Raw genomic sequence first — 27,448 nt, forward strand, 5'->3', positions numbered from 1 at the left:
TTTTTAATGTTTGTTGTTTTTTAAGTTAAGACTTATGTAGAAGCAAGCAACTGCAGTTTATGTCCTTAATTGTCTCTTAAACTTTAATATTAGATGTACTATGATTCTCCCAAAATTTAAATTTTTTTCTTAAAAAATTGTCTTTCCAGTGTCAAATTGGTTAAAAGAACTTTTAAATACTTCACAGACATGTGTGCATTTATCCTGTGATTTCTTGGTTCTGAAGTAGAGTGAATTAGAAATCAGAAAAGGCAGGTTTAAATTTAACTCTGTTCTAGGGACACGGATAGAAAATGACTCTCTCTTTTAAAATGGAATTTTAGAGTAATAAGGAGACCCTTGAGTTTATCTAATTCAGCTGACTTTATTTACCAGCAAGAACTAATTTTGTTTTTATTTCTTGAGACAGAGTATTGCTCTGTTGCTAGGATGGAGTGCGGTGGTGTGATCTTGGCTCACTGCAACCTTTGCCTCCTGGGTTCAAGTAATTCTGCCTCAGCCTCCTGAGTAGCTGGGATTACAGGTGTCCACTACCATGCCCAGCTAATTTTTAGTAGAGATGAGGTTTCACCATGTTGGCCAGGATGGTTTCAATCTCCTGATCTCCTGATCTGCCCCCTTCAGCTTCTCAAAGTGCTGGCCGAGAGCTAGTTTTTTAGAGGGATCAAAAAAACTGTGAGAAATCTGAATGGCTGTCATACCAAAGCTCCATCATTCCTCTCACCCAAAACAAACAAAAAATCCCCAGGAATCTCACACCAACTAAATAGATACTAGAATAGGATAGCCAAATACTTGTCAAGAGAAATCTAATGGTGTTTCATGTCACTTGATCATAAACAGTGTCTAGGTTCAGTTTGTATCTAGAACTTCTCTTATGTAGCAAGGGAATAGGAACTATACCAATGTGACTTTTGTTACTATAATCTTTACTGTAGAATTACCTGTTTGATCACCCCTTTTATAGAACATTTTGTGACATGAGAGACATCTTAACCCACCTACTTTTATTTTTATTTTCTTGAGACAGAGTCTCACTCTGTCGCTCAGGCTGGATTGTAGTGGCGTGATCTCAGCTCACTGCAACCTCTGCCTCCCAGGTTCAGGTAGTTTTCCTGCCTCAGCCTCCTGAGTAGCTGGAATAAACAGGTGCGCTCCACTATGCCTGGCTAATTTTTGTGTTTTTAATAGAGGCGGGGTTTCACCATGTTGGCCAGGCTGGTCTCAAACTCCTGACCTCAGGTAATCTGCCTGCCTCAGCCTCCCAAAGTGCTGGGATTACAGGAGTTAGCCACCCCATGCGGCCCACATATTTTTAGAAGCTTGATCTGTCTGATACATAAAATTGATATTTATAATGAATTCTGGCTTACTGGGCCTTGTAATTGCAAGTTAGTTTCAAAATAGCAGGGTAGAAATGGAAGGCTCAATGGGTGATTAGCTCTTAAAGATTTGTTGAGATAAGACTTTTCATATTTTCATAATTGGTTTAAGTACTGCTTGAATTTTATACTTAGAACTAAGTCCATGACTTTTTTTTTTTTTTTAAATAGCACTAAGAATCTTACATCCTTGAGTTCTGGGTACTGGGCAGTCCCATTGTGGTTATCCTTTATAAAACTAAGTATAATAGATTCTAGAGATCTTGATTATTAAGTATGTTCTATAGAATTTTAGCTTCTGTATTTTTAAGGAGTTAGGTTATTGATCTACCTTTAGGGGTAACCCTATCCCCGTTTAGAATTGTTATCTTAAAAATCTGGTATTTATCATCTGAGTAGGTTGTCTTCCATCTCTCTTTTATAGGACATATGCTAGCAAATGTTTACCACATCTCAGGTTGCCCATACAAAGTTCAAAAAGTGCTTTTGAGCTCACTGAAATTGCTATTTTTTTTTTTTTTTTTTTGAGTCGGAGTTTTGCTCTTGTTACCCAGGCTGGAGTACAATGGCACGATCTTGGCTCACCGCAGCTTCCACCTACTGGGTTCAGGCAATTCTCTTGCCTCAGCCTCCTGAGTAGCTGGGATTACAGGCACATGCCACCATGCCCAGCTAATGTTTTGTATTTTTAGTAGAGACGGGGTTTCACCATGTTGACCAGGATGGTCTCGATCTCTTGACCTTGTGATCCACCCGCCTCAGCCTCCCAAAGTGCTGGGATTACAGGCTTGACCCACTGCGCCTGGCGCTATTTTTTTTTTTTTTAACAAAAAGACCTAGCTTGCTGAGTATTTTTTTTTCTTCTCAACCTTTTTTTTTTCTTTTTTCTTTACATTCTAAAGAGAAGTGCTTTGTTGTTTTTCATTTTTAACAGTTTTTTGTAGACATGGGGTTTTGCCATATTGCCCAGGCTGGTCTCAAGCTCTTGGGCTCAAGCTATCCACCTGCCTCTGTCTCCCAAAGTGCTGTAATTACAGATGTGAGCCTCCATGCCCAGCCTTGCTGAGACTTTTTTTTTTTTTTTAATACATTTGACTTTAGTTGTATTATTCTTCTGGATATAAGTCTAATATACTGTGTATCTTTTTATATGACAGACAACCACTAATTAAAAAGTGTGTTGTAATCCAAAGTTGTAAGTAAATTTCGATTAGATCTTACAGTGCCTTTTTCGTTGAAATACAGATAAATCAGATTTATCTTCAAATTCAAAATGAGTTAGTACCTTAAATTGAATAAAGGGCCAAAGTATACCTTTATTGTATGCATGGGCATGTGTGGCAAACTGGAGAGCATGTGCAGCTTGAAGGTGCAAGCCTATTTATGATTCCAGTTGGTTGTAGTTATGCAGGAGTGAAGGCCCAATGTTTCCAGCTTTCTTTTTCCTAAAGAAAATCCAGAAATCCAGATTTTTATGAAATTCCTGATATTAAAATGTTTTAAATTTTTTGAGTGAATACTGATGACCAGTTTAGATATATTAGTAGCCAGGAGAGAAACATAGCTGTCAGTTTGCAGTTTTCCCCTATAATACTGGGTTGACTCCCAAGTTAATCCATGCTCTGCAAATTGTAAGGTAGCTAAACATACTACTGGCCTAATTTCTGAGAGCAGGGCATATGGGGCAGAATTGTTATTAGCTCCCTTTCCTGGGCTCGGGGAAAATTTTTGGGGATGATGGATGCTATAAACAGGTAAAATTAGGTAATTTATACTTTCTATTCTGCCATCTTTAGTTGTATTTTTCTCTGAGCCATCCAGAGCCTTCATAATACCTTCAGTTGTTCTTCTGTGACCTGCTTTACTCCTAGGCTCTGAGAAGGCCTGTGTTTTCAACATCCCCATAATTCTTACGTACTTCTTTATTGATGAGGAAACAAGTAAAACAAATTCATAGTAAGTTTCACATATAGAAACATTGGTATTATCTGTTTGTAAGTTTGTGTTTGTTAACAAGTAAATGCTGAATTGATAGACTTCTAAACATTTCGGTAAAGTACAGTAAAAATAATTAAACCATGTTGGATGATAATTAGCTATGACAGAATTGGAGTTTGCTACATTCTACGAAAAAAAAGCAATATTTCTGGATCTGTGTTGTTTCCCTCAGTGGTACGAAGGAGCTAGGGCATAGACCTTGGATAAAAATTAACAGAGATTCTTCACTGATTGTTCCTTAAATCACAGTGCTATTATCATCTCTGGAGGACCTAATTCTGTATATGCTGAAGATGCTCCCTGGTTTGATCCAGCAATATTCACTATTGGCAAACCTGTTCTTGGAATTTGCTATGGCATGCAGGTATGTCAACAAATTTGATTTGAAAGCTTACTTATTTTATTCTGTTTGTGACTCATACTGTATTAGTATTTTTTCTTTTTAGGATGTTTAGGATACTTAGTTGGATGAGATAACTTGTGCGTATTACAACTGTGTGAATTGCCACGCTAGCATGGCAGAACTGGCTTGATAGGGAATCTATTTTCAGAATAGTAAGTACACTACTTCCTGTAACAGAACACTATCTGTTAACACTATCCATTAAAAAAATCCTTGGATGTGCAAATATACATAAAATTTTCCGAAATTGTACCCAGAGCTCCTGTGTATCTTTATCCAATTCTCCAATTGTTGACATTTTTGAACCATTTGAAAGTCACAGACGTGATGCCCTATTGCCTGTGTTTCCTAAGTATTAGGACACTCTTCCTGCATAACCACAGTACAAGTATCCAGAGCAGAAAAGTTAACATTGACTCATTGTTAGAATCAAATCTACAGACTCCTTCACATTTCAGTTTGTCTGATTAATATCTCTTATAGGCCACAGATCAATCAGAACTATGTGTTGTATTTAGTTGTTTCTTTAGACTCTTTCAGTCTGGAACAGTTCCTCAGTGTTTCCTTCTCTTTCATGACCTTAAGAGTATATATAAAAAGTATGTTAGTTATTTTGTAGAACATTTCCCAACTTTGGTTTCTGTGATGTTTCCTCATTGTTGGATTCAGGTTATGAACTTTTGGCAGGAGTGTCACAGAAGTGCTGCTGTGCTTCTCAGAACATCTTATCAGGAGGCACATGGTGTGGATTTGTGGCATAACGGGTAATGTTAACTTGGATTATTTGGTTAAGATGATGTCTGTCAGTTGACTCCACTGTAACAGAAACGAGGCAGGCAGATCATGAGGTCTGGAGTTCAAGACCAGCCTGGCCAACATAGTGAAACCCCATCTTTACTAAAAATACAAAAAATAAGTTGGGCGTGGTGGTACTTGTAATGCCAGCTACTTGGGAGGCTGAGGCAGGATTGTTGCTTGAATCTGAGATGGGGAGGTTGCAGTGAGTGGACATCTTGCCACTGCACTCCAGCCTGGGTCAGTGTAAGACTCCGTCTCAAAAAAAAAGTTTATGTACCTCTGCTTTATTACAAAAGTAAGAATAGGCCAGGTGCGGGGTCTCATGCCTGTAATCCTAGCACTTTGGGAGGCCAAGGCATGCAGATCACCTGAGGTCAGGAGTTTGAAATCAGCCTGGCCAACATGGTGAAACCCCATCTGTATTAAAAATACAAAAATTAGTGGGATGTGGTGGCGGATGCCTGTAATCCCAGCTACTTGGGAGGTTGAGGCAGGAGAATTACTTGAACCTGGGAGGTGGCGGTTACAGTGAGTTGAGATTGTGTCATTGTAGTCCAGCCTGAGCAACAAGAGTGAAACTTTGTCTCCAAAAAAAAAAGCAAGAATAAGTAGACTTACTGAGATGTTGAGATAAGATACTCTTCTATGAGTCAATGTTTAGAAATTGATTTTGGCTACTTTGATACCTTTTTGCTTTTTTCTGTTTTTTACTTTTTATTAATTAAGTTTTTAGAGCAGTTTTAGGTTCACAGCAAAATTAAGAAGAGATATCTCAGATACCTCCAACCCCCACACATGCATAGCTTCTTTTATTACCAACATCTCACACCAGAGTGATACATAATGTAACCTACATCAACACATCTTTATTCCCAAAGTCCCTAGTTTACATTAGGGTTCATTCTTGATTTTTGTGCATTCTGTTGTTTTGGACAAATGTATAATGGCATATATCTACCATCGTAATATTATACATAATATTTTCATTGCCCAATCCTTTGTGCTTTACCTATTAATCCCCCAAATCCTGGCAACCACTGATATCTCTTTATGGTCTTTATAGTTTTGCCTTTTTCCAAATGTCATATAGTTGGAATCACACAGTATGTAGCCTTTCCAGATTGGCTTCTTTCACTTAATAATGTGTATTTAAAGTTCTTCCATGTCTTTTCAGGCTGGGTAGCTCATTTCTTTTTAGCACTGAATAATATTCCATTGTATGGGTGTATCACAGTTCCTTCACTCACTAACAGTTTACTCATCTACTAATTTCTTGGTTACTTCCAAGTTTTGGCAATTGTGGATAAAGCTGCTGTGAACATCCATGCACAGGTTTTTGTGTGGACTTAAGTTTTCAACCTTTTCAGTAAATTATAAGGAGAGCAATTACTAAATCGTATGTAGTATGATTCGTTTTTTTTCCTCCACCCCCTCCCCTTTTTTTTGTAAGAAACTGCCAGACTGTGTTCCAAAGTGGGTGTTCAATTTTGCATTTTATAGTAAAAGCCTCTTTTTTTCCCTTTCAGTGTTCTTTGAAAAGTGTTTAATTATGAATATGACTTGGAAAAAATAAAGATTTTTCCATCTAGTAGTCTTAGAGGAGCCTGCATCCTGATTGAGTTGAATATTGGAAGTTGGCTGGCTGGCTTTTTTTTTTTGTCCCAGGATGTAATATATTTATATAATTTATTGGATTTTCTTTGTCAGAGTAGTCAATCATATAGCACAACTTATAATTAAATTAAATGGTTGTTAGTGTATTGAGAGGTATTGCAACATTTTCTAAGGAAGAGTCTCACAAGGTATATTTTTCAGGCCTACTTACAGTGAAATACAGCTGAAAAATGCTTCCTTAATTTAAGAGATAGTGGCTTAGTGTTTCCCTATTATGTCAATTTCTCATATAATTATGAGAAGGCCAACTTGTTCTGTCATTCAATAGGATATCTTATAACCGAAGTCAGGCCTGCTGATGTTAAATGCATAAAAATTTTTGCCTTTATTATCATCTCAACTTTCATAATAAGATAACGGAATATGCTGATCTTGGTTATTTGGCCAGAAATTATCCTTTCATAAAATAATGATCTAGATGATGCCATCTAGCTAATATGTTGTTTGTAAAGGGCTGCCACTTAGTGACTAGGTTGGGTAATTTTAGGACCTAAGTGTGTACCTTTGCCCCCCATGACATTCTGAAATTTGAGCTATTCAGCGTCTTTTATACCGTCTTTTCCTATTAACTGGACTCTCCTGACAGAGTCTTTCTAATTGCTTCCTGGTGATTCTTTGCTTTAGAAGAAACATGTCTGTACTGCTCCCTTTGTATCTCTTACTGATTTACACCACCCAGCATATAAAATAGAATATTGTAGAGCTTTTGAAAGTTTCCTTATATGTTCCATTCACATTCTTCTCTTCCTATTACAGGTGACCAACTTTCCTGAATTTTATTCATTCCCCTTTTAAAAATAGCTTTAGGCCGGGCGCGGTGGCTCAAGCCTGTAATCCCAGCACTTTGGGAGGCCGAGGCGGGTGGATCACAAGGTCAAGAGATCGAGACCATCCTGGTCAACATGGTGAAACCCCATCTCTACTAAAAATACAAAAAAGTAGCTGGGCATGCTGGCACATGCCTGTAATCTGAGCTACTCAGGAGGCTGAGTCAGGAGAATTGCCTGAACCCGGGAGGCGGAGGTTGCGGTGAGCCGAGATCGCGCCATTGCACTCCAGCCTGGGTAACAAGAGCGAAACTCCGTCTCAAAAAAAAAAAAAATAGCTTTATACATATGTTTATATTGCTAAATAATATATTAGTTTTGCCTATTGAACTATATATAAGTGAAGTCATACTACTTGTATTATTTTCAACTTTGTTATTTTTACTATTGAATTTGTTTGAATATAGCATGTTACTTTTGCATTCTAGTGTTCATCATGTCAGCTTTCTAGCTTTTTTCTATTATAGACAATATTGCCATTAATATTTTTGTTATTGTTTTCTGCTCTTATACATACACAAAATTTTCTATATCCCCGACAATCCTTGACTTAATCAGATTTTCTTTTTTTTTTTTTGTATTTTCATATCTAGAAAGGTATTAAATGGGGGTCACATTGTAGTGTTAATTTTCCTTGTTATTTTAAGATTCACCTGTTTATTTGCCATTTGTGTCTGCTTTACTGTAGACATTTGTTCATTTTTATATTGAATTGTCTTTGATACTGTGTTGTGGGAGCCTTTATATATCCTGGATTCTAAACTTTTACCAACTGTATATATTGCAGATACCTTCTGGATTATGGCTTGTCTCTTCACTCTTTGTGGTTTCACTTGGCTTCTTTATATCCTCCCACGAGATTTTTTCGAATTATTTTTAATGGGCAGAATTTCCTACCCTTTTTCCTTTCCCAATCTAAAATTTATAAAACCTTGACATATAAGAAAGATAAGTGGAGCTGATCTGATTGGGTAGTAGACCTGGAGTACTATATGGGTTTCTTTGAGGCAGTTAGAACCTTGGGGTTTATCTGGAACCCATACTGGCCCCATTTCTAAGTCCCTTGGGCTGTGAAGAGATCTGAAGACATGGAGGGGAGAACGTAGTCTGTTTTGATAATCACGCTAGTTAAATGGACTGGAGTAGAAACTGAAGGTGCAAAAATTAGACAAGGGCCAGGTAATGTTGTCTTGTATTTAATATAAGGAACTTGGATTTTATCCTGTAGACTAGGCATCAGTAAACTATTGCCTATAGTCTAAATCTGGACTACTGCCTGTTTCTTCATGACCTGCAAGCAAAGAATGATTTTTACATTGTTAAATGATTGGGAAATTGAAAAATATATATATTTTATGACGTGTGAAAATTCAAATGTGTGTCCATAAATAAGGTTTTATTGGAACAATCACACTCATTTCTTTATAAGTATTGTCTATGGATGCTTTTGAGCTACAGTGGCAAGAACCGAATAGTTGCTACAGACACAGTATGGCCTGGAAAGGCTAATATTTATTCTCTGGCCCTTTACAGAGAGTTTACCAACCCTTGCTGTAAATGCTAGAGGGCTAATGAAGAATTTAATCATAGACTAACACAATCATCTTTATATTGTAGTAGCTAGCATTAGTAGATCTCTAGAATATTGCTGGAAGATGGACAAGACTAGAGTCAAGGGAGCTGATTAGACGGTAGTGGTGTTTCTTAAATTGCATGTTAGTGTGCTACCGGAAAAAGTTTTTTTCTGAGTCTTTAGTTTGATAAATACTGTATTAAACAAATACTAGCAGATGTCTTTACTGCTGGACTGAACTCAAACCTTTATTGTGGGACAGTTTATTGTGAATACCTAAAAGGAGAATGTAGAGGGCACCATTTGCTAATGGTTTTGAAGAATATGCTACTCTTGAGTTATGGGAGTCAGCATTTATTTAAGTCACCTGTCTTACCTGTCAGAGGTTGGCTCAACCTGCCTCATGTATTGTTAAGGCAGATATCTTCTGATACCTGTTGTGGAACAGATGCACTAAGATGAGTAGGAGTGTTTATACCAGGGCAGATTTAATGTTTACAGAAATCTTGTGTATATTTATCTGATGTGGGAAGTTTGGGACGTGCAAATGATAAATAAGAAAAGACGATTGATTAACATAGGAGGTGCCTAATTGAAGAGACCATTTGAAATCAGAGTCTATTAAGTGTATCTGACTTAATTGAAAGGCCAGATTTTCTTGCTTATCCCATCTCTACAGCGTAGACTTCGGCAGACTTTCAGACTATTCCTTTGGATCCAAAGATTAAATAGCTTGGAGGAATTTATATCTATCTAACTCTTGTTCTGGTACAAGGTTCTTGTTGTCTGCTGTAACTTTTTCTAAACTCAGAATATCTTTTGAAATGCTTTTAAATCAAACTCAGATGTAAGTAATTAAGAAATCTCTATTTTTAAGCAGATGAATTAAAGTACACTAAGTGGAAAATCTACCAGTGTTTAACAGAAATTAACCCCAGCTCAAATTTCGAATCCAATTTTGTTTTATAACAATGCCTGATAATAACTGTATAATTAATTATATATAACAATACCAAATAATCTACATTTATTAAACTCTTTTTATTTTGGGGATGCAGATATATCAGGTATCCTGAAAACAAATATAAATTATTAAATCAGTATAACAAAATGAGTATTTATCTTTTGATTTCTATTGACATTATTTTTTTTCTTTGAACAGATGATGAATAAAGTATTTGGAGGTACTGTCCACAAAAAAAGTGTTAGAGAAGATGGAGTCTTCAACATTAGTGTGGATAATACATGTTCATTATTCAGGTATTATATTTTTAGATGAATAAGAACAGTAGTAATTAATTTAGAGTTGATACTGTTATTTTTCACAATTGGAGATTCCATAGTTCATAAACAAAATTAAGGCTGTAACAGTGACCGTAAGTGTAATTGTCATATTTGTCTTCCAGTTGAGTGTCAAGACAACATGGGATGGTGATGATGTTAATACAGAATAAGGAAGGCATTTAAGAAATTTGAAAGTGCCTGTGCAGTCATGGAACCCTATTTGGAATTGTATATATTGCGATACCAACATTTGTGCTTTCCCTTTTAACTTTTTGATCTGTTTTTAAAGATTTTTTTTTTTTTGAGACTGAGTCTTGCTCTGTTGCCCAGGCTGGAGTGCAGTGGCACGATCTTGGCTCACTGCAACCTCTGCCTCCTGGGTTCAAGTGATTCTCCTGTCTCAGCCTCCCAAGTAGCTAGAGTTACAGGCACTGTTACCACGCCCGTTGTATTTTTAGTAGAGATGGGGTTTCACCATGTTGGCCAGGATAGTCTCCATCTCCTGACCTCATGATCGGCCCTTCTCGGCCTCCCAAAGTGCTGGGATTATAGGCAGGAGCCACTGTACCTGGCCCAGGGATTATTATTTTTCAAAGGAAGAATAAAAAAATAATATTTTTTTTTTTTTTTGGAGACAGAGTCTTGGTCTGTCACCAGGTGCCAGGCTGGATTGCAGTGGCGCTATCTCGGCTCACTGCAGCCTGTGCCTCCCAGGTTCAAGCAGTTCTCCTGCCTCAGCCTCCCAAGTAGCTGGGACTACAGACATGTGCCAACACACCCAGCTAATTTTTATATTTTAGTAGAGACGGGGTTTCACTATGTTGGCCAGGATGGTCTCGATCTTTTGACCTTGAGATCTGCCCACCTTGGCCTCTCTAAGTGCTGGGATTACAGGCATGAGCCACTATTCCCAGCCTTCAAAATAATTTTTTAAACTTAAGTACTCATTGTCAAAATGAGTTTGAAATCCAGTGCTTGTTCAGCTTCGTAATGGAGACATGTTGACACTTAAATTCATCCTTATTTCACATGACTAATCTTGACAACAATTTCAGGAATCTTATATGTAATATACTAGAAGCTTTAAACATGAAGTTAAGATTTGATATTTCATTGTCTGTGTTTCTAGTTTTCTAAAATTCTGGGACTCTGTCACAACCTACACTATTCCTAAACAACAATGATGACAACAACAAACTCCAAAATATCTTTTTGGCATTAATATACTTTATCTTCTTGCTTTATTTTTGATTTACATTTTTATTTCTTAATATTATTTATTTTTAAATTTTATTTTATTTTTGAGACAGTCTCACTCTGTTGTGCTCAGGCTGGAGTGCAGTGGCACAATCTTGGCTCACTGCAACCTCTGCCTCTCAGGTTCAAGTAATTTTTCCCTCCTGTCTTCTGAGTAGCTGGGATTACAGGCAAAATTTTTTGTATTTTTAGTGGAGGTGAGGTTTCACCATATTGGCTAGGCTGGTCTTGAACTCCCAACCTCAGGGGATCTGCCTGTCTTGGTCTCCCAAAGTGCTGGGATTATAGGTGTGAGCCACTGCTCCTGGCCATTCCTTAATGTTATTTAATGTCGTAAACAGTATCTTTTTATGGTTGATTTGTTTGAATCAGGGTCCAGAGAAAGTCTAAACATTACATTTGATTAATGTTACTTAACTCTCTTAAGTAACACTTTCTTAACTAAGTATTGTTAATTTGTTTGGCACCACAAGTCCACATTGATACTGGGTTGTAATTGTTTCTAACACTTTCCAGATAACAGAATTGGGCAGTACCTAGTTTGTTAGAATTAGAAAACAAAATTATTAGTGTATACTTATTTCCAGTTAAAATGAAAGATAATAGGGTTTTTACCTAACTTCTTCGGTTTTGTATTTCCTAACACTGAAGCTGAAAATGTTGATCGCTAATTATGTGTTTTAACCTACAATATGCCTATATCTATACTGTACTTATAGTTGCAGGATAACAGTTTCTGTACTAGTCCTATTACTACTGACAGAAGACTACCGAATGAAGTGTAGTCTTTGAAATATCTCTGTTCTTAACATAAATCTCAACAGATATATAATTAGGAATTATTCTATAATCTCTTGAATTATTTGCTGTGTGTCTGGTTATAATACCAACTTCATATATTTATTTGTTCTAGTTTCTTTCCAGTTTTTATGGATTGCCTTTTTTAAGGTTTAATGTTTTTTTATTGTCTTTATTTGTAATGGACGTAATATTTGAATTCTAGCAGTGTTCCACTGTCACACTCTTTCTTCTATTTCTTTTAAATCGTGTGGCAAGCTTGTATTTCTAAAACAAAAGAACCCATGAATCATGTTTTTAATTAAGATATTTGTGTGTTTTATTTTTTGTGCATTTAGGGGCCTTCAGAAGGAAGAAATTGTTTTGCTCACACATGGAGATAGTGTAGACAAAGTAGCTGATGGATTCAAGGTTGTGGCACGTTCTGGAAACATAGTAGCAGGTGAAAATTCTAAAAATTTTGCAGAGTTCATTTAAAAAACTTTATCTGAAGAGTAAGCATATGTTGCTGTATGAGATATTCTTTGATTTTCCTTTTTTTTCTGATTTTTCTTCTCTTTTTTTTAAAAGATAATATGAATGTAGGATTAACTGTTGTGAAGGGAATTCAATAATAGGATTATCTGGAAGTCTCTCACTTACTGGTTTATTCATTTGGTTTGAAATGCTTTTAAAAATGTTCGTTCAGTATAAGATTTTCAAACATAAAACACTATACTTTTTGTTAAACGCATGCTCTGAATGAAGAGACCCCCCCCAAACAGGCTTTGTGTGAGCAGCATGGCTATTTATTCACCTGGGTATGGGCGGGCTGAGTCCGAAAAGAGAGTCAGCAGAGGGTGGTGGGATAGGAGTTGGTTTTGTAGGTTTGGGATAGGCAGTGGGAAGATACAGAAGTTACAGTTCAGGGCAGTTTTTGCAAGCCGGTAGAAGGATCAGAGGATCTGGAATCTTGAGGTTGACCAAGGTCGGTTACAAAGTCCAGTATGAGTTGAGCTGGGAATACGGAACAATAGAAGAATGTCTCAGAGTTAATTAGGCACTGCAAGAGTTGGTCATTTCTTTCCCTTTTGTGGTTTTCTAGTTACTTCACACTTTCTAGTTCCAGGAACTCATCTGGAGTACATGTACAGGTCACAGAGGTTATCATGTGGTCCATGGCACTGTTAGTCAGCCTAAAAGACCTTACGCTTTATAACTCAGGAAAATTTGGGGACTCTGTCTTCCTACTATGCTATATTCAGAGTTACTTGTCTTTTATTCCTTTCTTAGAAATACATAGCCATAGCACCCGAATAAGTACTCAGCACAAATTTCTTTGAACCAAGGCTGGCATATTTTATTTTTTGTGCATTTAGGGGCCTGTGGGTCAGATCTAGACTCTTGCCTTTTTTTTTTTTTTTTTTAATGTCCAGGAGCTAAGAATGATTTTTACATTATTAAAGGGTTATAATAAAATACAAGGATTGTATATGTTCTACAGAGCCTAAACTATTTACTATCTCGTCCTTTGCAGAAAGTTTGCTGACATGCTGTTAACTATTTTGTTGTCTACTTTTTTGAGGAAAGGGAATTGACTTTCTGGTGGTTTGGGGTTTTGACTTACTTACCTGAATAATGTAAATAATCACTAATAGTCCTGGAAGTCAGTAAAAGAAAAAGGTGGGTTTATCAGTACACCTAAATAATAAGTTGAAAAAAAGATTTGTCATGTATAAGTTGAATTTAGTAATCTGCCTGTAGTTTTTTAACAGACATTAGAACATAATGTATGCTATTACATTAACATAGGGATGCTCAAGAATGGTTTTCATACTAAAATATTTTTACTTCATAAAAAAAAAATCAACAGTGGTAGATGGGCTTGTGTATTTTTATTTATCCAACAAACATTTGAGTACCTGTTATATGTCATGTACAGTTCTAGATGCCAAGAATGTAGTAATGAACAAAATAGGCCAGGTGCTGTGGCTCTCACCTGTAATTCCAGCACTTTGGAAGGCTGAAGAAGGTGGATACCTTTAGGCTAGGAGTTTGAAACTAGCTTGGGCAACATAGTGAGACCCCCATCACTACATTAAAAAAAAAAAAAAAAATTAGCCAGGTATGGTGGTGCACAGTTGCAGTCCTAGCTACTCAGGAGGCTGAGGTGGGAGAATCATTTGGGCCCAAGAGATCACGGCTGCAGTGAGCTGTGGTTGTGCCACTATATTCCATCCCGGGCAACAAAGCAAGACCCTCCTAAAAAGAACAAAACACAAAAACAATATAGCAAAAAATCCCGTTTAACATTGGGGAAAGGGGAAAGTAAATAATAAAGAAATATAGACTATGTCAGGGTCAGATAGTTTACATTGAAAAAATGAGGGAAGAGGGTATTCTGGAATATGGATGATTGACTTGTTACAATTTTATAGGCTATTCCGGGAAGGCACTCCTATAAAATGACATTGGACCTGAAGAAAATAAGTGCTAACCTTTCTGGATATTTGGGGAAAGAGGAAATAGCAGTATAGAGATCCTGGGTGGGGACCGTATTTGAGGAGCAGCAGGGAATCCACATGGTTGGAGCAGAATAAGCATGGTGGGGAGAGAGATAGAAGGTGAAGTTACAGAGGTAGTTGGATGCCAGAACACAGGACCTTTGGGCCACTGCAATAATTTGGCTTTACTCATCGTGAGGTGGGGTTTTAAATGAAGGAGAGATATGATCTAATTTCAGGACTAGGCTGTGATGAGGAGAAAAGATACAGGGTGAAAGAGAAGCAAGAAGACGAGCTAGGAGTTTATTGTACTAATCAGGAGAGAGACACTGTTTTCAGGATCAGAATAGTAGTGATAGATGCAGGAGGAAGATAAAGGGGAGAGTCCCCAGAGAATTTCCTACCAGCCTGCCTACTGAGAGAACAGGGTGGAGCCACAGGAAGTTCTTAGCCTTTGCAGGGGGGCCTGGCATTTGCTGTTCCTGTGTGGTGACTTGGGATTCAATCTGTGAGATGGGGGAAGCCTTAACAGGAAGCCTTCTCGCTATGCTGAGAGTTTTTTTCCCTTTCGTCCAATAAATTCCATTTCCCCTCACCCTTCAAAGTGTCTGCATGCCCAACTTTTCTTGGTCATATGACAAGAACCTGGTTTTTTCCTACAGTAGTAGAAGAGGAAGTTGTTAGGACCAGGGTGGCAGAGGTGGAAGTTGTCAGGACTAGGGTGGCAGAGGTAGACATGTTAGGAGTGACTGTATTCCACTGTGTTTTGAAGGGAGGAACAAAGGATTTGCAGTTAGATTGAATATGGGGTGGGGGAAAAAAGTAGAATCAGGTTTTAACTCCCAAGTTAAAATTCAAGATGCTTTATTAAACATCAAAACAAAGGTGCTGAGTAGGCAGTTGTATATATGAGCCTGGATTTTAGAGAAGAAAACTAGTCCGAGATACAAATTTGAGGGTTTATCAGCATACAGGCAGAATTTTAAGATCATGAAAGTATGAGATCACTCAGAATGTATAGAAAAGAGATTTAAGGGCTGAGTATTGAGCAACTTTCATGTGTAGAGATAGGCAAAATGAAGAACCAGCAAAGGAGATTCAGAAGGAACAGACAGTAAAATAAGTGAACCAAGAGTGTGGTATCCTGAGAGCCAAATAAATAAAGTGTGAAGTACTGTGGTACAGTAGAATGAGTATGAGTTTGGGATCCTGTCAGGCCTGATTTAATTACTTAATTAGCTGAGAGTTCATACAAGTTTCTTGATATCTCAGAGCCATAAATTTGGGGTGACACATGCCCTTGTAATCCATCTAGCCTAACATCTTTTGCCTCGTAGGTAAACATTTGCCAGAAACTCATGAGTCAAGTAGGTGAAGTTATATTTGTGGTTAATACTAGTCAAGAAAGAAACAGTATATTCTCACAAGTCTGATATATGAGATTCTTTTAATATAAGAACTTGGTAGCTGTACAATGCATTTGAAAGCCATGCGCAACTGAGAACCAAAATTGAATTATCACTGCACTAGATACACAAGACAATGGAAGTAACTTGGGTGGAGAAGTGCGAATACTGTGAAATAATCTCTGTGTGGGACTTAATGTACTGTCCTATAGCTCATTAATTGCTGTATCAAGAAAGACCTTCATAAAGAAAGGTTATAGCAATGAAGTTTTTGTTTTTATTATGTATTTCCTTTTCCTATATCTAAAAATCCATAGAGACAAATCAGTTTTAACATTTATAGAGGAAGAAGGCTGGGTGCATTGGCTCATGCCCATAATCCCAGCACTTTGGGAGGCCAAGGCAGGAGGATTACTTGAGCCCAGTAGTTCAGTAGACAGCAGGATAAAACCCCATTTCTGCAAAATATTTAAAAATTAACTGAGTGTGGTGGCATGCACCTATTGTTCCAGCTACTCAGGAGGCTGAGGTGGAAAGGATCACTTGAGCCCAGGACAATGAGACTACAGTGTGCTATGATTATACTACTGCACTCCAGCCTGGGCAACAGAGCAATGAATACCCCGTGTCAAAAATAATAATAATAACAATAATAAATAAAATTGGCTGTGAGCAGTGGGCTCATGCCTATAATCCCAGCAATTTGGGAGGCTGAGGCAGATGGATCTCTTGAAGCCAGGAGTTCAAGACCACCTGGCCAATATAGTGCAACCCCATCTCTACTAAAAAATATAAAAAATTAGCAGGGCATGGTGGCACATGCCTGTAATGCCAACTACATGGGAGCCCGAGGCATAAGAATTGCTTGAACCCGGTAGGCAGAGGTTGCAGTGAACCGAAATCATGCTACTGTTTTCCAGCCTGGCTGACAGAGAGAGACTGCCTCAAAATAAAGAAATAAAATAAAAAATAAGAATTAGACCTTAGAGGAAGAGATTGTCAGAAACTAATTGTGGGTATTGCTTGAGTCTTTTCAGCATGAAAAAAAGTTTTAATTTGTGACTGTTTTCTCTATAAAGGCATAGCAAATGAATCTAAAAAATTATATGGAGCACAGTTCCACCCTGAAGTTGGCCTTACAGAAAATGGAAAAGTAATACTGAAGAATTTCCTTTACGATATAGCTGGGTGCAGTGGAACCTACACTGTGCAGAACAGAGAACTTGAGTGCATTCGAGAGATCAAAGAGAGAGTAGGCACGTCAAAAGTTTTGGTAAGCAATTTATCATCTAAAAGTCTATAAATTTATATCACTAATGTTGGAATCCAGAAACTAGAGTCCTCAACACAGCCCTTAAAAGTTCTACAGTTTTAGAGTGCTTTTTCAGTTACCATACATACCTTTGATATAAACAGCGCTTCTAGGTAATGATTTATGCTGATAATGTTTATTTTCTTTTGGCTTGTTCTCCTCAGTTTGATTTTTCATTTTACCCTGTAGGTTTTACTCAGTGGTGGAGTAGACTCAACAGTTTGTACAGCTTTGCTAAATCGTGCTTTGAACCAAGATCAAGTCATTGCTGTACACATTGATAATGGCTTTATGAGAAAACGAGAAAGCCAGTCTGTTGAAGAGGCCCTCAAAAAGCTTGGAATTCAGGTCAAAGGTATTGAAGAACTCCAGAAAAGTTAAACTTACATGTCAGGACTTGTTTAATCAAAACTAGTCTCATTGTTTACATGAGCACAATTACAGTTTTCTCAGTGTGCTCAAGGTTGAAAATGTGTATTTTTTAGTTACCTCTGGTTTAAGAGGGGTTTCAGTATAAGTTTTTAAACTATTGATTCTGCTAATTTTATACATAGATTGATAAATTAACATTTTCCAGCTACTATTCAATTCTTCTAGTTATATACTTTAAAAATTATCTTTTCCTGGCTGTGCATGGTGGCTTATGCCAGTAATCCCAGCACTTTGGGAGATTGAGGCAGGTGGATCACCTGAGGTCAGGAGTTTGAGACCAGCCTGGCCAATATGATGAAACCCTGTCTCTACTAAAAATACAAAAAATTAGCTGGGTATGGTGGCACATGCCTGTGATTCCCAGCTACTCAGGAGGCTGAGGCAGGAGAATTGCTTGAACCTGGGAGGTAGAGGTTGCAGTGAGGTGAGATCACACCACTGCACTCCAGCCTAGGCAACAAGAGTGAAATCCCGTCACCCCCCCCAAAAAAAAATCTTTTCCCACCCTATGTCATGATATTTAGGCATGAGCCTACCCAAGCACTCCTCAGATATGGGTATATAGATTATTTTGCAGATAGAAAAGATTATAATAGGAGAGGTGAAGATTCTATAGTTACTTTTTTTGGTAAACTTTTTTTAAAAATTTAATTTAATTCATTTTTTTTTTTTTGAATAGAAACAGGGTTTCACCATTTTGGTCAGGCTGGTCTCAAACTCCTGACCTCATGATCCACTCGCCTCAGCCGCCCAAAGTGCTAGGATTGCAGGCTTGAGCCACCACGCCTGGCCTAGTAAACTTCTTAGTCCTTAATAGCATTTACATTTGTAGATAACTTTTATACTTTTTAAAAAGAAGATGCAGTTGATAGTTATAATGAAATGAGATCAATAGTTTAATGTTACAAATTATTGTATGTATTGTATTAATTAGAACTGATAACAAAAGGCTGAATATAATGAAGACTTGTAGGTAAGCATGATGTGAACATGAGTATATTTCTTTGAAACTTTTCTAAAATAACAGTAAAAGCATAAAACAGTATAATGCCATAAGGATGAGGGATAGAGGAGATGATAACAGACAGATGATTTCAACAAAATGTTGGAAGGTGGATAGCAGATGGGTATTGGTAAATTTTCTTGGCTTAAGCTTCATGGGTTACTAGAGAGTTCTCTCCCAGTGTCCTGGGACGGTCCCCAGTGGTATCTTCACATGGTCATATGTTTTTGTGAAATTTGCAAGTAAGATATTTTGATGATTTGTAGTTTATGTTCTTTCAACTCTAACTTGTTCTCTGTTAGTTGGTGCTGGAATGGCTGTGGGCATTTTGAGATCATGCTAAGACAAAGATGAGCCGGCGATGTGCTTAGTATGGGTTTAGTGGTATATATGTGCTTTGCAATTGTTTCTGCATTTAGTTAAGTACTTTTTAGCCATCCCAGTATAACTTACAATTTTTAGTATCTTATATGTTACTCTGTTTCTTGAAGAAGTCCTTCAAATTGTAAAACTTGGATATGTTCCCTGGTAACTGACGTAGCAGAATGGAGGAATTCACAACCTTGGGATAGGATGGGAAGGAACCCAACAAAAAGCAAGCTGATTTATGCTGCAGACTTCTGGGGAGGCTTAGAAATTTGAAGCATTGGTTTTTTGGAGGGGCATTGGTCTCTGGGTTAGCCTAAAACAGGGATTGGTTAAAAATCTGAGAAGCAGATAGTTTTCCTTCGCACAGGAGCAAACTGCTGCTGTTCTTCCCAATCAGAACACTGTGGGTGTATTCTCTCTCTAGAGGGGCTACACAAGAGAGATTCTGGATTTGAGCATACTAATACCAGGCATAGTTGAGGGTGGAGGTAAGATTCTATGTTAAGAACAGGATCTACTAAAATTCTGTTTGCTGAATAGTGATTCCCTCTTCCTACCATGTCCTCTTTTCAACTGCCAGAATGCTAATAGGCAGAAGAAAGAATATACCTTCTCTGGGTAGTTGACCAGGTTCAGGAAAGACCTACAAATTCACTAGCTATTCAATGAAATAGCCAGCTGCCTGTTCATCTTATGGTGAAGGCCATCAGTAGCTTAGATTTATTAGCAAATAGAGATCTTAGTCAGTTTTTGGTTTCCTGTCCTTAAATAAAAAAAACAGCCAAGGATTTTTAAACGTATGTTTATAAATACCAGTTTTACAAGACACTGGTTAGTGTGTGATTCTAATGACTTTCTTTCTGCTAGGAACCAGTGCTTTTGACTCCCCTGGGGCTAGGCTTCTTGCTGTGGTTTCTTCTTGTTGCTCTGGTGAAGCACTGAACAGAGAGAAAACAATCAGCATTATTTATTTATTTATTTTTTTGAGACAGAGTTGTGCTCTGTTGCCCAGGCTGGAATGCAGTGGCGCCATCTCGGCTCACTGCAACCTCTGCCTCCTAGGTTCGAGCAATTCTCCTGCCTCAACTTCCTGAGTAGCTGGGATTACAGAAATGTGCCACCAGTCCCAGCTAATTTTTGTGTTTTTAATAGAGATGGGGTTTTGCCATTTTGGCCAGGCTGGTTTTGAACTCCTGACCTCAAGTGATCCACCCACCTTGGCCTTACAAAGTGCTGGGATTAAAGGAGTGAGCTGCCGTGCTTGTCAGCATAATTTGTGATGTCATGGCCCTAGATCTAAATGCCGGGAGATTCTCATAGAAACAAAATTCAATGAGTGTCTGTATCTGAACTCTTACTCAGGATTTATTGATAGTTCTTGAATATTGGTAGTTTATTAAAATTTGTAGGCAAATTTAGGGGAGATCAAAGGAGTCATATAGCTTTTCTTTCTGTAGTTTGACTTGTTATTTTTTATTTCAGAAAGTTCTATCAATGTAAAACGCATCTCCCCTTTCCTCCAGTGATAAATGCTGCTCATTCTTTCTACAATGGAACAACAACCCTACCAATATCAGATGAAGATAGAACCCCAAGGAAAAGAATTAGCAAAACGTTAAATATGACCACAAGTCCTGAAGAGAAAAGAAAAATCATTGGGGATACTTTTGTTAAGGTACCTTTGTTTTTAATATCCTCAACATGTACCGTTTTTGGTGTGAGTCTTACTATTTGTTTTTCTTTGTTATTATATCAAATAATCAAATTTGCTAGTTGTGGTTTTTTTCTTATGTGGCTGAGAGTTTTACTGTATATTGTCATTATATCAACCAGTAGAAACTGTTTTATGTTTTAATACACATGTATACTTACCTTGCCAGGCTGTTATTCTAACTCTTTAAGAATAGATGTCTTCATCTGATCATAGACTTCAATTCATGGGTTCTTTCAATGGCTAATTTCAAGCTCTTGAATAGAATGTTCAGGTACTTTTTCTGGAGGCGGAGTTTCGCTTTTGTTGCCCAGCTGGAGTACAATGGAGCGACCTTGGCTCACTGCAGCCTTCATCTCCCAGGTTCAAGCAATTCTGCCTCAGCCTCCCGAGTAGCTGGGATTACAGGCATGCACCATCATTGCTTAGCTAATTTTTTTTTTTTTTTTTTTTTTTGAGACGGAGTCTCACTCTGTTGCCCAGGCTGCAGTACGGTGGGGCGATCTTGGCTCACTGCAACCTTTGGCTCCCGGGTTCAAGCGATTCTCCAGCCTCAGCTTGCTGAGTAGCTGAAATTACAGGTGCGTGCCCCATGCCTGGCTAATTTTTGTGTTTTTAGAAGAGATGGGGTTTAACCCTGTTCTTCAGGCTGGTCTCTAACTACTGACCTTGTGATCTGCCTGCCTCAGCCTCCCAAACTGCTGGGATTAGCACTGTGCCGGCTGCTAATTTTGCATTTTTGGTAGATGGGTTTCACCATGTTGGTCAGGCTGGTCTCAAAATCTCACCCGCCTTGGCCTCCCAAAGTGCTGGGATTACAGGTGTGAGCCACTGCACCCAGCGTCACATACCTTTTTGAATCATGTTAAAGGATATATTCATAAATGAGTTTATTTTGGGAGTTAGTGGATTTTATTTTCTGGTCAGTATTTCTAAAGTGTTGTAAGAAATTTAGCTGAAAGTATAAACTTTTGCTTTAAAAATTTTGTCTCTTACAAGGCTGTTTTATTCCTGTTGATTATAGATTGCCAATGAAGTAATAGGAGAAATGAACTTGAAACCAGAGGCGGTTTTTCTTGCCCAAGGTACTTTACGGCCTGATCTAATTGAAAGTGCATCCCTTGTTGCAAGTGGCAAAGCTGAACTCATCAAAACCCATCACAATGACACAGAGCTCATCAGAAAGTTGAGAGAAGAGGTAAAAGTTTATATAACTTTTTTATAAAGTAGATACATTTCTTTTTTCTTTTTTTTTTTTTTTTTTTTTGAGACGGAGTTTCGCTCTTGTTACCCAGGCTGGAGTGCAATGGCGCGATCTCGGCTCACCGCAACCTCCGCCTCCTGGGCTCAGGCAATTCTCCTGCCTCAGCCTCCTGAGTAGCTGGGATTACAGACACGCGCCACCATGCCCAGCTAGTTTTTTTTTGTATTTTTAGTAGAGACGGGGTTTCACCATGTTGACCAGGATGGTCTCGAGCTCTCGACCTCGTGATCCACCCACCTCGGCCCCCCAAAGTGCTGGGATTACAGGCTTGAGCCACCGCGCCCGGCAAAGTAGATACATTTCTTCCCTCCTCCTTCTTCCTAATATTCACAGAGTTGCACAGCTATCACTGCATCTAATTTTAGAACATTTTTATTACCCTGAAAACAAACTTCATACCCATTAGCAGTCACTCCTTATTCTACTTGTTGTCATTGTCATCCTGCTTCCACTCCCCAGCTCCTCCTTTCCTCCTCTCTTGCCAGCCCTAGGCAATCACCAACATGAATTGTATTTTCTGTCTCTATAGATTTGCTTATTTTGGACATTTTATATAAATGAAATCATATAATATGTAATCTTTAATGACTGACTTACCTTAATGTTTTCAAAGTTCATCCATGTTGCTGCATGTATCAGAACTTTATTCCTTTTTATTGCTAGATAATATTCCATCATATGGGTATACTACATTTTATTTATTCATTGATAAGTTGATGGGAATTTGGGTTATTTCCACTTTTTGGCTGTTATAAGTAGTGCTGCTATGAATATTGGTTATAAGTTTTTGTGGATGTGTGTTTTTATTTTTTTGGTATATGCCTGGGAGTAGAATTGCTAGATCTTAAGGTTTAACATTTTGATAAATTGCCAAACTGTTATTTAAAATGATGATACGGTTTTACATTCTCACTAGCAATATATGAGATTCCAATTTTTCCACATCCTCACCAAGACTTGTTATCTCTTTTCTTATTGTAAAAAACACATAATGTAAAAGTTACCATCTTAAACCTTTTTTTTTTTGAAACAAAGTCTCACTCTGTTGCCCAGGCTGGAATGTAGTCATATGATCTCAGCTCACTGTAACCTCTGCCTCCTGGGTTCAAGCAATTCTCCTGCCTCAGCCTCCCAAGGAGCTGGGATTACATGTGCCACCAGGCTTGATCAATTTTGTATTTTTAGTAGAGTTGGGATTTCACCATGTTTACCAGGCTGATCACAAACTCCTGACCTCAGGTGATCTGCCTGCCTTGGCCTACCAGAATGCTGGGATTACAGGTGTGAGCCACTGTGACTGGCCTTAACTGTTTTTAAGTATACAGTTCAGTAGTGTTAGGTGTATTCACATTGTTGTAAAACAGATCTTCAGAACTTTTCATCTTTCAAAACAAACTTTATTAAAAAACATTAAAAAACAACTCCCCCTTTTCCCCAATCCCCACCCTCTGGTAACCGCCATTCTGCTTTCTGTTTCTGTGTTTCATTACCTTAAATACCTCATATAGGTGAAATCATACAGTATTGGCCTTTTTGTGACTTGCTTATTTAACTTTGCAAGGCAAGATGGCTCATACCTATAATCCCAGCACTTTGGGAGGCTGATGTGGGTGGATCACTTGAGGCCAGGAGTTTGAGACCAGCCTGGTCAACATGGTGAAACCTCGTCTCTACTAAGAATAGAAAAATTAGCTGGGTGTGGTGGCAGGCATCTGAATCCTTGCTACTTGGGAAGCTGAGGCGGGAGAATTACTTGAACCCTCAGGGCAGAGGTTTCAGTGAGCCGAGACTGTGCCATTGCACTCCAGCCTGGGCAACAAGAGTGAAACTACAGAAAAAAAAAAAAAAAAAAGACTGAATAATATACTACTATATGTATATACCACATTTTGCTTATCCATTTTTGTTTATCTTTTGGATATATGCCCAGAAGTGGAATTGCTGGATCATATGGTAGTTCTCTTTTTAATTTTTTGAGGAACCTGTTGTCCATAGCAATTGCACCATTTTACAATCCAACCAAAAGTACATAAGGACTCCAGTTTTTCCAGTGCTTACAATTTGTTATTTTCTATTTTTTGATGGGTGTGTTACCTGACTTTTAAAAATTTTAGTCACTGGGCACAGTGGCTCATGCCTATAATCCCAGCACTTTGGGAGGCTGAGGCAGGCGGATCACTTGAGGTCAGGAGTTCGAGACAAGCCTGACCAACATGGAGAAACCCCATCTCTACTAAAAATACAAAATTAGCCGGGCATGGTGGTGCATGCCTGTAATCCGAGCCACTCGGGAAGCTGAGGCGGGAGAATTGCTTGAACCCAAGCGATTGCAGAGAGGCAGAGATTGCAGTGAGCTGAGATTGCACCTGGGCAACAAGAGTGAAACTCCATCTCAAAACAAATTTTTTTTAGTCATCCGGCCAAGCACAGTGGCTCATGCCTGTAATCCCAGCACTTTGAGAGGCCAAGGCAGTTGGCTTACTTGAAGCCAGGAGTTCAAGAACAGTCTGACCAACATGGTGAAACCCTGTCTCTACTAAAAAACAAAAAATTAGGTGTGGTGGTGCATGCTAGTAGTCCTAGCTACTCCGGAGGCTGAGGCAGGAGAATTCCTTGAACCTGGAAAGTAGAGTTGCAGTAGCTGAGACTGCACCACTGCACTCCCACCTGAGCAACAGACGAAGACTCTGTCCAGAAAAAAAAAAAGTGAATAAAAATTTTAGTCATCCTAATGGACATGAAGTAATGTGTCTCATTGTTTTCATTTGCATTTCCCTAATAGCTGATGATGTTGTGCATCTTTTCATGTGCTTGATTATTGGCCATTTGTGTATTGTGGAGAAATGTCTATTTATATCCTTTGCTCGTTTTTTAAAAAAACCTTTTATATTTATTTATTTATTTATTTATTTATTTATTTATTTCAAGACAGAGTTTCGCTCTTGTTGCCCAGGCTAGAGTGCAGTGGTGTGATCTTGGCTCACTGCAACCTCCACCTCACAGGTTTAAGTGATTCTTCTGCCTCAGCCTCCTCAATAGCTGGGAATACAGGCATGCACCACCATACCCAGCTAATTTTGTATTTTTAGTAGAGACGGGTTTCTCCGTGTTGGTCAGACTGGTCTCAAACTCCTGACCTCTGGTGATCTGCCTGCCACAGCCTCCCGAAGTGCTGGGATTACAGGCGTGAGCCACCGTGCCTGGCCTAAAAATTTTTATTTTCAATTCAAGGGTATATGTGTAGGTTTGTTAGATAGGTAAACTTGTATCATGGGGATTTGTTACACAGATTATTTCATCACCCAAGTATTAAGCCTAGTACCCATTAGCCTTGCTTATTTTTCAGTTGAGTTATTTATCTTTTTATTATTGAGTTGTAAATGTTCTTTATATATTCTGGTTACAAGTCTTATCAGATACATGATTTACAAATGTTTTCTCTAGTTCTGTTAGTTGTCTTTTCATTTTCTCAATGATAACATTTGGAGAATTTTAATTTTGAAACACTAGTGTATTTTCTAATTGTATTCTAATGAAAACTAGATCAGAGATGATAGGTTGGTTTACCATGATTTATTTATATCTTAAAAATATGTGTTTAAAATTTGCCTTGAAGAGAAATAAGGATACCACTAAAATATTCATCTAATTCCTTATAGGCACATAGGAGCAAATACTTTAAAAGATACATTTTTTAATAAGAATCTGTTAGTCTAAGAAAAATGGTAACAGGAAAACCTAATAATTGATTGCCCTTTGTTTTCCGCATCATCTTGGTTACTAACTTGTATTGGTTGGCTTCTTTCCTCCCAATAGGGAAGAGTAATAGAACCTCTGAAAGATTTTCATAAAGATGAAGTGAGAATTTTGGGCAGAGAACTTGGACTTCCAGAAGAGTTAGTTTCCAGGCATCCATTTCCAGGTAAAAATTAGAATTGAATTTTGTTTAGATCTTCATGTTGAAGAAAAATTAGTTCATACAGTTCTGAAATAATCTGTCATCTCAGGGAATATGTAACATGAGAGAAAGGAAAGGATGGTTAGGGAACAAACAAAATCTTTTGAGAATCTACTGTATTTACTTCATTTTATTAAATACTCATTTTCCATTCTATTTGTATTTAAGTATTACATGATCCCTGGTAATCTGGAATATGATGTTGACATCAGATGAGAAAACCAAGATACAAGATATTTTTTTTTTTTTTTTTCTTTTTTTTTTTTTGAGATGGAGTTTCGCTCTTGTTACCCAGGCTGGAGTGCAATGGCGCGATCTCGGCTCACCGCAACCTCCGCCTCCTGGGCTCAGGCAATTCTCCTGTCTCGGCCTCCTGAGTAGCTGGGATTACAGGCACGCGCCACCATGCCCAGCTAATTTTTTGTATTTTTAGTAGAGACGGGGTTTCACTATGTTGACCAGGATGGTCTCGATCTCTTGACCTCATGATCCACCCGCCTTGGCCTCCCAAAGTGCTGGGATTACAGGCTTGAGCCACCGCGCCCGGCCAGGATACAAGATATTTTAATAACAGTGCCATACAATCCTAGTAGTAGACCTAGGATTTGTTATATTCTTTGTACCATACCATGGTGCATTCCATGGAAAATGTGAGGATTTAACCTTGTTTCTTTAAAATCCTTGTCCTATGTTTGACTTGTTTGAATGGATGAACCACTTCTTTCTGTGCAGAAAATTCTTGGCACAATGCTCTATGTAACTAATTTCTGAACAAATAGTACTCCATTTGCTGTCATATAGAAAAAAATTAGAGGTGATAGTTGTAAAGTTAGGATGGCAAGTCTTAACCTGTTTTTGTTATTAGTTCTTGAGAGCTTGGACAAGTCCGCACCTCATCAGATTCTAGCTCATTGTAATAATGGTGATTAGGTGATGATTCAGGAGAATGACCTAATTGAATTGAAAAACTAGTATTAGCCAACATTTCTTAAGTACTTTTTATGTGCTAGGCACTTTGCTAAATACTTTTTATTATCTTATTTGATCCTCACAGTGGAAACTAGTATCCTGTTTTATAGCTGAAGAAACCTAGGGAGAGACTAATTTGCCAAAACTTAAGAAGATTCAGAGCAATGAAGCCACTGTTATAGCCCCAATAATTTTTACCTCAGAGTTTATGCTCTTGTTTTTTTTTTTTTTTTTTTTTTTTTTTTAAGAAAGAGTCTCGCTTTGTCACCAGGCTGGAGTGCAGTGGTGCATTCTTGGCTCATTACAGTCTCTGCCTCCAGGGTTCATGTGATTTTCTTGCCTCAGCCTCCCGAGTAGCTGGGACTACAGGTGTGCACCACCACACTCAGCTAATTTTTTGTATTTTTAGTAGAGATGAGGTTTCACCATTGGCCAGGATGGTCTCAATCTCTTGACCTTGTGATCTGCCCACCTCAGCCTTCCAAAGTGCTGGGATTACAGATGTGAGCCACCATACTTGGCTAGAGTTTATACTGTTAATGATCAT

General features: G+C 38.1%; 1 protein-coding gene across 2 annotated transcripts in view; it reads left to right on the forward strand.

Moving 5' to 3' along the window:
• Positions 1-27,448, forward strand: part of GMPS (guanine monophosphate synthase) — a 76,501-nt gene that overhangs the window by 26,039 nt on the left and 23,014 nt on the right. The window contains exons 3-10 of one of the 2 annotated variants that reach the window (XM_039480276.2): positions 3,630-3,744; positions 9,818-9,915; positions 12,333-12,436; positions 16,963-17,156; positions 17,385-17,550; positions 20,523-20,674; positions 21,735-21,908; positions 25,791-25,896. In XM_039480276.2, the coding sequence (XP_039336210.1) occupies positions 3,630-3,744; positions 9,818-9,915; positions 12,333-12,436; positions 16,963-17,156; positions 17,385-17,550; positions 20,523-20,674; positions 21,735-21,908; positions 25,791-25,896 (1,109 nt within the window). Of the gene's footprint in view, positions 1-3,629; positions 3,745-3,835; positions 4,548-9,817; positions 9,916-12,332; positions 12,437-16,962; positions 17,157-17,384; positions 17,551-20,522; positions 20,675-21,734; positions 21,909-25,790; positions 25,897-27,448 lie in introns of those variants that run through there. The other variant, XM_074405542.1, reaches the window with a different exon arrangement.

Source organism: Saimiri boliviensis, chromosome 9, assembly GCF_048565385.1.
Source record: "Saimiri boliviensis isolate mSaiBol1 chromosome 9, mSaiBol1.pri, whole genome shotgun sequence".
In the NCBI taxonomy this organism is placed as follows: domain Eukaryota; kingdom Metazoa; phylum Chordata; class Mammalia; order Primates; family Cebidae; genus Saimiri; species Saimiri boliviensis.